This window comes from Amblyomma americanum, chromosome 2 (genome assembly GCF_052857255.1).
Source record: "Amblyomma americanum isolate KBUSLIRL-KWMA chromosome 2, ASM5285725v1, whole genome shotgun sequence".
In the NCBI taxonomy this organism is placed as follows: Eukaryota; Metazoa; Arthropoda; class Arachnida; order Ixodida; family Ixodidae; genus Amblyomma; species Amblyomma americanum.
The window spans coordinates 18,568,990-18,579,413 of NC_135498.1; the positions used below are offsets into that span (position 1 = coordinate 18,568,990).

General features: G+C 48.3%; 1 protein-coding gene and 1 long non-coding RNA gene across 2 annotated transcripts in view; one reads left to right on the top strand and one right to left on the bottom strand.

Annotated features, from left to right (window-relative positions):
- Positions 1 to 4,133, bottom strand: part of LOC144120718 (uncharacterized) — a 49,604-nt gene extending 45,471 nt beyond the window's left edge. The window contains exon 1 of the long non-coding RNA XR_013312479.1: positions 4,007 to 4,133. This is a non-coding gene — a long non-coding RNA (uncharacterized LOC144120718). The remainder of the gene's footprint in view (positions 1 to 4,006) is intronic.
- LOC144120716 (high affinity nerve growth factor receptor-like) overlaps positions 2,614 to 10,424 on the top strand; it is a 121,372-nt gene continuing 113,561 nt past the window's right edge. Inside the window, exon 1 of the mRNA XM_077653373.1 lies at positions 2,614 to 3,443. Coding sequence (XP_077509499.1) covers positions 3,184 to 3,443 — 260 coding nt within the window. The 5' untranslated portion in view covers positions 2,614 to 3,183. The remainder of the gene's footprint in view (positions 3,444 to 10,424) is intronic.

Here is a 10,424-nt window from a genome sequence, read left to right on the forward strand (position 1 = left end):
CGCCGTGTGTGTGGAAGAGGAGGAGTAGGAGGAGGAGGAGGAGGAGGAGGAGGAGAGAAAGGAGTGGCGGTGGTCGCCGCGTCGCGCGGGGAGAGGGGGTTGCCTGCAACGCCCCCTGTTTTGCTGAGGTGGTGGAGGATGTGCGCCGATGCGTGAAGCACAGGCCACAGATGGCACCGTTCCAGGGCAGGAACGGACGGACGGTCGCCACGAGTATGAGCCATTAAAGGCCTTCGCCTTAACAAAGCGGGGAAAAAGATCGATAGCAAGAATGTCCTCTTTAAGGAAAACTACCCGTGCCCTTATTCTCCCGTGCACTTACCCACTCAATCATAACTTAACGAGATTGGAGGAGGTGCCCCACAGAATGATTAGGACTGGGGTGGTCCTTAACCCGTCGGTGACGTACCTATAGCGCTCTCAAGAAGAAGCAGGAAGTTGGACTAATACCTGCAGTGGAGGAAGACCTTTGCGTGTGGCTGCCAGATGACACCAAGAGCCGGAGCCTGATCAGGTTTCTGGTTGAAGAAAGCCTAAACGACCTTGTATAGCATATTGACAGACCTATCTTAAGCCGCAAGGCAACTCCTCGAAATAAAAAAAAAGATCAGGAGATAGATGACAGCATAGCCGCTAACTATTAACAAATCTTTATGAGCCAAACCACTTATCGCTTCCATCTACCACTTATTCATCTATGCTCTGCCGAGAACTGCTTTAATGCATCAGCTTGAAGGGACAGGACACCAGTATTTTTTCAAGCGTTTCATCAGAATAATCAGTGTTTTCTTCATTTGTGTTTCCTCGGTGTTGTTGAAAGGAACTTATTAACTTACGAAAGGAAAGTAGTTTTCTCTCATAATATTTCATAAGCCCTGTCAGACTTCCTTCTGCCCTTATGTATTCTGCAATGAAACTAAGCGAAGCTTAGAAAGATTAAATAGACTTCGGTATGAGCAAGTTAAGATCAGAGAGGTGTCTTTTGCAGTGCACTGTATTCCTAGCAACTACGACTTTCGTGCGCATCCTTACGCTTACAGCGCAAAGAATAAGACAGTTCAACGCCTTAGTCGTGATGCTATATACAGACACGCGAAGATCAAAGGTCCAACGACACTGCACCGCTCAGGCAAAGCACAGACGTCGTCATAAATAACGGACAAACGTCTGCACGCAGAGGTGATTGCGCAGCCATCCACTACGTCTATAGATAGAGACGAAATGTCAGCGGCGCATGAAAGGGGCTTCTCGGGCACCGAAAGATGTCCAGTGACATTGAAGAAGTTGACGCCGTCGAAGCTCATTAGGACAATGTGTTTCCAACAGTGCTGATCTAGAAGGAAAGATTTGTTTGAAAAATTTTGCTTCCTCTTTTCAGGAGAGCAAAAAAAAAAATCTTATTACGAACAGCGTTCTCAGTGCCACGACTGAGAGGGAAGGGCACCTTGGCCCTCTGATAGTCTGTAGAACATAGTTTTGCGTGAATTTTGAGCATTTTGAGCATTTTGAGCGTAGTTTGTTAATACAACCAATGAGAAACCAGGACAACAACTCGCCTACTCACCTTGAAGCTCTGAGGAGCTAAGAAGTCTCCGAAAATTACCGCAATAGTTCAGCTGAAATATATTCATTTCAGAGGCATTATCACATAATCATTAGCAATGATAACTTGTGTTACAATAACAAAGAGCGAAATCATACGTATATGTACTGCTGCATTCAGCCCACAAGGCATCGAGTGACAAAGTTTTGTGGGCTGACTTCCATGATGGCTGGTGCTGTTATAACATGTCGTAAGCCATATTGACAGTGATTCACAGCGTTTTTTTTTTCTTTATCTAAGATAACTCCTTTCAGTTCTGATAATTTTTGCAACGAAATGATGGAAATATGGGCGATCTGGTAGGGATCCATTTAGTTCGAGCATCACAATAACGAAACACACAGAAACAAATGACAGGACGAGAACTGCATCCTGCCCTTTCTGTTTCTGGGCGTTTTCGCGTTGTGGTGTTGAAACATTTGAGAACAATTCCCGTGCGAAAACCAATCACTCATGCAGAGTTGGCTGCTTAGTGTCAAGACAGTTGATTACTCTGCCACGCAACGTGGTCAACTTGTAGGCGCAGCCGGACTGATATCAGTGTAAAAATAAAGCAGGAATATAAAAGCTGTCCCACCAAACAATCTTCTGAGTAAACGGCTATGTTCAGTATCAAGAAGCAAAGCCTCGAGAACCGACTGTCGTGAGGACGAGCACGAGACAAAATAGCTAACGAGAGCAACACCGCGGTCGTTTCGTGGTCGTTGGCAGGAGCAAGCTCGTAAAGCATGTCACGTATAAGACGCTGCCTAAACAGGGAGAGCTTTGTCCCTTTGTATCATGAACCTCTCCTGCGTGAGTCGCTCGGAGACAGGCGCTGAGTGCCCGCGAAGGCGAGCGACTGCGTCTCCTCATCTTCGCGCTCGACCGACCCGTCGCCATGGCAACGGCGCCGGAGCGGGCCGCGCGCTCATCCGCTCTCGACATCTCTTGTCGGCTGCGGGAAGCGCTAGTTGCGGACACGGGCACGGGCGTCGCTACCTGACTTCCCGCGCTCGTCGGCCACCTCGGCGGCGCGCTCGGCTGTTCCGCACAGCGATCCGGCTGCAGGCAGCGCTTCGCGCGCGCGCAGTGCCAGAGCTGACGGCTGGCCGCAGCGACGACCGCCGACCCCGAGCGCTGCTGCCTCCGCTCTCCCGAGCGAGGCGACGTTCGAGAGCTTGCCGCTTGCCCCGGATGAGTTTTGCCGTGAAGTAGTCGCTGTCACCTCGCTCTCTGCAGCCAGGTGCGGTCGCTCCTCGCATCTCCTCTCGGTCGCCGGGAAGTCGGCGATGGCGGTCGGCTCTCGCCGCCAGGTCTGCGCCCGCGGCTCGCGCTCTGAAGAGCGAGCCAGGTGAGCTCCACGGCGCGGAAGCCTTCGGAGAGCGCGAGACGAGGAGCGGAATCCCTCACGACGTGCGCGCTCCGCCGACCCTGTCAGCGAGAGCGGCCTGTTGCGGTGTGTCCAACTCACGCGCAGTGACCCCTCGGGGGAGGGACATGAGTTCCTCAGAGACGAAGGATACCCCGGCCGGCTAGAAACGGTGCCCCGACGAGGATACCGGCGCTCCGCGAACGCCGCTGCGTCGCCCTGGGACGCGATGCGGGCCGGCCTGCTCCTGGTCGCCGGTGTGCTGTGCTGGTCGGGCATCGGACGCGTGGAGGCTCGCTTCCAGGGCAGCGCCAACGGCTTCGCGGGCGTCAACACCACTCGCCGCCTGCTGCCCCCCGAGCAGTTCTGCCAGAGTCTGGGCTGCTCCTGCATCCTGGAGCAGAGGCTCGCCTGTCAGCTGGAGAGCATTCGTATCACGGCCATCCCGCAACTCCTCACCCAGGAACGGGCCAACAAGATCACCGACATGTAAGTGGCGCGTCGTAGGCAGATGTCCGTCACTGGTAGTGCATTTCAAGATGAGAGTGCGGCAGCTCTCTTCCTGCTCTGTGTCCGCGCATTCCAGAAGACAAAGTGGCGCTATCTTCACTGAGGAGCAGCTGATATCTTCCAATTTATGTTATCGTTTCTTTTTACGGCTCTGTGGTGGATTCAGGAACGCTGTTGGTTAAAATGTCGTTGAAGCCTGACGGCAAAAAACCGCGTCATAGGTCGCAGTAGGTTCAAAGTGACGGCCAGACAGGCTAGATAAGGTTTTCGCTGCCCACATCTCAGGTGATTAGTGTGACGAGACTAAAGCTACCTGCTGACTCAACCACCAAAATGGGAACACCCACTAACGGACCCGTGCAGATGGAGTCGGAAAAAGTGCATATGAGGCCAGAGAGGGCGTCTTATACCTAACAAACCCTAACAATCAAAATTTGCGCAGTAGAATCTGCTCAGCTAATTTCAATTTCCAAATCCTCTAATGTCAAGGATTTCAGTAAAGTGCGAGGTATAACCATAATAACGGATATTTGCGTGCTCACGTGAGTCCCGCTATAGCCAGAAGAAATCACCATGAAGAAAGTGGCGCACCCAATGCTTCGATGCTGTAGCCTACAAGGACATACAGTGTACTACAGCGCGGCACAGCAAAGCGTTGCACTGTAAAGCACACATAAATAACGCACGCGGCAACCGCAAGTTGGCCGCATGATCAAATAGTCATTTTGTTTACAAGGACCCATGCTCTCGTTCAACCGACGTCAAGGTCCCATGAGTCACGGATGGGAGGTCCATTTCGCTCAGCACTCAGTAAAAGCAGTTCAGACCGGTCAGACATGCGATTATCGGCTTCTGACTATGCGCCGTCGTGGCGTGGAATCGTCCGGACACAGACAGACATTCCGGACAGATTACAATTCTTACGACCACGAATGAATAATAAATAGCGCGGGGCAGAGGAGAATCCAACAGCCAAGGGCATTGCAATGATGGCCCGTAATTGAGCCGCTGACGTCAATGTGCAAGCGAGAGCGGACTTAACGGCACTGCTATACTCTCACTGACCAGCTCCCCTGCCGGCCATCGGCCGTATTGTAGATATAAGCTTATGAGACGAGTGAACGAGCCTGACGCGCACGTCGGTACAAAAAGACAAAAGGGCGGATAAGACAAAAAACGTGTTGATATCTTCTTTGTCAGCACTGATTTGTAAAAAGGCAAAAAAAAGATGGAACGAGCGCCGAACCTGGCGCTTGTAAAAAAAATGTGCTTCACACGGATACATTCTTTCACGCTGCCGGCCGTAGTGCATCGTTCTCAGGTAAGGAGGCAAGCTCCTTTCAGCGACAGAAAATAGCAAATGAACGGCGAGGGGAAACGTGAAACTGAGCACGTCTTGGCTGAAGACCTGAAAGTACGCATGTCTGTCTTCAAGTGCGCCGCTATGTAAAATGACAGGAATGCACACGATAAACACTGCGGTGCTGCAGTGGGAGTGGAGGGATCAAAAAGAAGAAGGAGATTCCAGAAACGAATCTCCTTTTCCCTTCCTCAGAGGCATTCCGGCCAAGTAACTGAAGCCAAAACGCCAAGGACAAGTGCTTTTCAATCGTTCAGACAGCACACGTGGCAATATACAGGGTGTTTCGTCTAAGACTTCACACACTTTTTTAAAAAAATCGCCTTTTCAAGTTATAAGAGCATTTTTCCGGCATAGCCTTGTCAGCGTTGTAGCACATCAGAATACAGCTAAAACGTGCTAACTGGCTGGCTGGTTAACTAATACTGAATAGCTAAATTTTGACTATTACCGCCAGGCTCCTTAATTATTGAGAGGCGTTTAGTCCACTGTAAGTAATATCTATATCAATTTCTAGAATTTTGAAAACGCGCCAACGGTCGGCGCTCTGACCGAACAAATTTTGACTGCATCGCGCCAAAATACATGCGCTTTCGAGAACCTTGCAGGCAGAGCAACCTCTCCAGTGAAGGTGACTCGCCGAAATAGCCAAAGTTTGTGGGGCCACAACACTTAGGGTAACCGCGTTCTCGAAATTCTAAAAACTCATATGGATATTAGTTACGGTGGGCTACACAAATCTCAATAATTAAGGAGCCTAACCGTAACAGTAAAAAAAGTTAACTATTCAATATTAGTTCACCAGCCTGCTCATTAGCACATCTCAGCTGTATTCAGATGTACTATACCACTGACAATGCTATGCCGATAAAAGCGCTCTTCGAACTCAAAAAGTTAATTTTTATTAAAGGTGTAAAGTCTTATTTGAAACACCCTGTATATAGTTTGCCGTTTCTCGTAAACACCAGCGCATTTAGGCGCGGTTGGTTACACTTGCGAGTAATCAAACTAGCGGCTGCAAACTGGATTTGCACGGACGTGTTCTACAATAGAGTGCCGACGGAAGACGATACGTTGTGAGAACTTGGTTCTTTTTTTTTTTTCATCGAATGTCATTCAACGAGCAGCTGGAGCGCGAATCGCGTCATTGCTTCATACTTGGCTTCCAGTTCGAAACTTCTTTTTTTTTTCATGTAAGCCAGGCATTAAAAATTGATTGGTGTGGACGCAATGTCTTCCTCTTTTACGTCATCTTCCCAGCACTTTACGTATACGCAGAGATTATCCGTGGGATGTACCGTCAACTCTTGACTTTGGTGAGCATGCAAAAACACGTCGACAGCTCGCTCACGCCTCTACTGTTCGATATTTTGTTTCGCGGACAAGGAGAAACGCTTGTTTAGCTTATCAACTCACTAGTTGGCGGTGAACTCTTCCTTGTTTGGTTAATATGCTATCTCTCTCGCGTACACAGACGCAACCGCACCCGACATTGACAACAAAGTAAGCAAATGGTTGTGGTAGGAAGAGCGTTTTGTTTCCATTTTGTGCGAGCATGAAACGTTATTCTCAAAGAGACATCCAATCAGCCATGTCCGGAAACTAAATTAGGTTGACCCACAGGCGAAAGAACAAAGCCAGCCTCTTTTTCTGCATTGGAAAGTTGCATCCGGTTTCACATTATGAGAAGCGTGAGTAGAGCTCCTTGCTATCAAATAGAGGCCACGTTGGCGGCATCTGCTCCGGCCTCCAATACTGAATATGGATTTTTGAGACATAAGGAGCAAACCACCATCCATGCGGAACCTAAAGCATGCTAGGATATTCTTGACAGGCTCACATGAGTCATAAATTCCGTAAGAAACATAGCAGTGTCATACGTCCCTATTTCCTACTGTGTTGTTTATCCCTTAAAAATGTTTTACCGACCAGCCCAAACCGCTACCATAGTAACATCGTAAACTTCACTGACGCATTCTACAATACGGTGTTAGGAAGGCAACATTGAGGGGCACTGCACCATAGAGTTTCTTACTATTAACTAGAGGGAAAGCTGGCGGCGCTGCACCTGTGCCTCCATGGGCGCTCAAAGCATCATGGGGCGATGAGCTACTTGGTGCGGGACGGTCGGTTTTCTTCACGAACACAGAGTGGCGTTACTGAGATGTCCCGTTCCGTCCACGGCGCAGACGACTTTGGCGCAAACGTAGTGCGCAAAAGCCATAGTAGCAAAAACGCAGCAGCACACTACGCCAATAAAAGGTTTTTGGTTTCTGAAGTGATATTACAAAACCTCTTAAAGTGTTAAAGCGACATTTTTTCTCCAAACATATTTATTTTTAAAATTGCGCCTCTTAAGCACAAAATATTGGCCTTTGTTGTCTGTAATACATGGCCAATAGGAGAGCCAGCCATCGCTTATTTTGGGCAAACTATACATTTATATGCTTTTCTGCTCGTTTGTTGCAATTTATGGACAGGATATTGAATGTTAGCGCATTCTTGATTATCAAACAACATTTATTTTTTTAGTACTTCTTGGCCAAAAGTTGTGGTTCTGCAGTTGGTAGCTCTCCGCCCCATGATGCTTAGAGCGCCCATGGTGGCTCAGGTGGTCTCGAGGAAGCTCCATGCAAACTCCCGTAGTCGGGGCGGCAGCTTTCCCTCTACTTAATAGTAAGAAACTATGCACTGCACTAAGTGGTTTACCCAAGCCCGACGCTACACCTCTTCGCCTGTTTGAACTCGATGCACATTGCTGCTTGGTTCCCCAAGACAGGCCAGTAATCGTCAGCCTTGCGTCATTCCTACCTCGTAGAAGCGCTCGTTAGCAGTCTGCTGTGTGGGTGTGCCCTAATAATGCGCCTACTTGTCACGCCACTCAGGGCAACGCGAGAAAGCAAGGTTTTCGGTTCGAGTTTCGAATGAGCCGCTCTCCCAGGCACTCAATTATTCGCGAGCGGAAAAATATACCGCTTACCTACTTATACGGGGGATGTCGATTTGATGTGCTTGAGACCTGTGAACTTTTGAACACGTACGCCCAGAAAATGCCGATTTCGGTGCACCAGTTTTGGCATCAATAGCCAATGCACCTAAGCCTAAGGCACCCCTACCTGGATGATCCATAACGGAGCTCTGTATTGTGTCCTCTCTTCTCTGCCCCGTCTGTCGCGCTGTTATGGATCATCGTAAGCACCAACTCGCCCAACAAATGGTACTGTCGCCCTACCTGGAGCTACAATGTGTTTTCAGGCCTTTCGCAACACTGCTCTTATATAGTTTATTCCTTGTCTTATTCTCTCGTTGAACATAATTGACAACATGTGTTTACGTTCATTTCTTGAGAAAGAAAAATACGTATAATGAATGGCAGCTAAGGTGACGATGGAATGTGACGTTGTGTCGAAGGGTAGCCTCTCGTTTACGGATATTGCTCGAAGCTGCTGTGAGACGTATAATCCTCATCTACGCCGCAAAGTGGAACACCAGCAAAAAAAAACAACAACAACATGAGAGGCCGGTTGGTTTTAACGGAGCGAATAAGGAACCCGGAAAGTTGTTAGCTGTCACCACTAGACTGGGTTCGCCTTCCTTCAGCGGTGTTGCGAGGCGCTCTGCAGAAGACCTTACACAACCTTTGTGACGCTTTGTCCTTAGTTAGCGCTGCATACGTTAAAATGTGTTCGCGATAGTAATAAACACAGAGGCAGTGCCAAATCACATTTTATGCAGGCAGAGTTGAAAGTGGTGGTGAGCATACTGGAATAATTCCGGTATTTTTACTTTTTTCAAATGCTTTGATGTAGGGTACCGAATTACTCGTATGCTGCGTGGCGAGATTAGCATAATTTTCTTTCTTTATAAAGTACAATAGAAAGAAGTCCTTTGAATAAGGCAGCACAGGAAGAGAAATCATGAAGGATCCCGGCGACGTCCCTCTCGAGTCCCACTCGATGAATAAAATATTTTAGGTGAACGCTGAAAGACAGGCATGTTTGCTTTGCGAATTGCGGCGTTTATATTTTCCTTGCGTAAACGGCGGCGCGTTGAAAGAAAGGTTCCAAGCGCATTTTGTTCCAACCACTTCTTTTCTCAATTCTGCTCTCTTTTTTTGCTTTTTGTAAGCTCTCATGTGCTGTCCAGGGTGACTCAGAATTTCAAACTTCGCTCTTCGTAGTGCGTGCCTCGTGCTTTACAACGACTTCCTTCACACTACTTTCATCACTCGCTTGATTTTAGAGAGTTTTAGCATAGCTAGGATCTAATATATATACATATTAGAATACAACTCAAGAACGAATTCGCGGCAGATGACCCTCAAGGGACACCTTCCAACCAATGGCGTCGACCGATTTTCATGACGTCGCGGTTAATCCGATTAAGCTGTAGTCACAAGAATCGATCGACGCCATTGGCTGGAAGGTGTCTCTTGAGGTGCATATGCCGCTTCATTCTAGAATTGTATCCGACTACTGTGTCGGTGCATATCAGAACAACTGTGTGCGCATGGGCCATGGTCAGGTGGGGACGCGTTGCCGCCACTGCGCAAGCTCAGAAGCTTGACAGCTAGTCCTGTACACGTGCCTACTTGAGTACGTCCCGTTATGCTAAAACTCTCTGTCAACTACTTATCTTTACAACTTAGCGATTTGTGCTGGAATATACACCTGACTTACCTGAGCAAGAAGCTCAGAGGCATGTCTTGCTTGTTGTATGCTCTGAAGGCCTCTGCCGTTAGACGTTTAATTGCCCAGTCTTTGGGATATGCTCTGCTTAGGTATGGCTTGTGCTGTTTCGTTAACTGTTCTCTTACACGCAAAACCAGGATATATCGTATTCTTAAAAACATGGCTAAAAGTGCTATAAGTTCAACGCCCAAAAATTCACAAAGTTGTTTCCTCTCCTCTGGTCTGCCTTCCTTTGACACCTTGTTCAAACAAAGTACTGTACTGCGGAATTTCTGGAAATGTGATTTTAAGTTGGAAAATGTTAAAACAGTCCCGTTGCGAAAAATTCCTAGATATGCTCTCCCTGGAGTACGAACGCTTTTTAGTGAATCCTTAAGACCATACTATGTACCGTATATATTAAATGAGCTGCCCGATTATATTTTTGACTTAAAAACTCGCAATCAGATACGTGATGCCGTTGCTAGGTTGGAAGAATTGTGAACCCTTATTGTAATTTCCCAACATAAACTGTGTCTGACAGCAACGTAGGTTGTCGCTGGCGCCGGACGGCGCCCTACAAGCCCAACTGTGGAGTTGGCGTGTCCGCGTCCTGTATCATATCCCCGATTTGGATTTGAATAGAGTATTATTATCATTATTATTCTTATTTGACTCCTGCTTTGTTAGAGGAGAGTGGACAGAGCAAGAACTAGTCTAGCATCTTGTGCGCGGAACGCAAGCGCAAACTGAACTCTCGCGTGGTCTCGTGGCGTTCACAGAAAAGATTCAGCGCACAACCCTGAATCCAGAGCGGGTCGGAAGTCTCTCCTGGGCGGTAAACACTTGGCGGGGCACGTCCACTTTCCGGGGCATATAATGGGGGGGGGGGGGGGGGGGGGGGCGCTTTGGGCCAACAATGTCCGCACT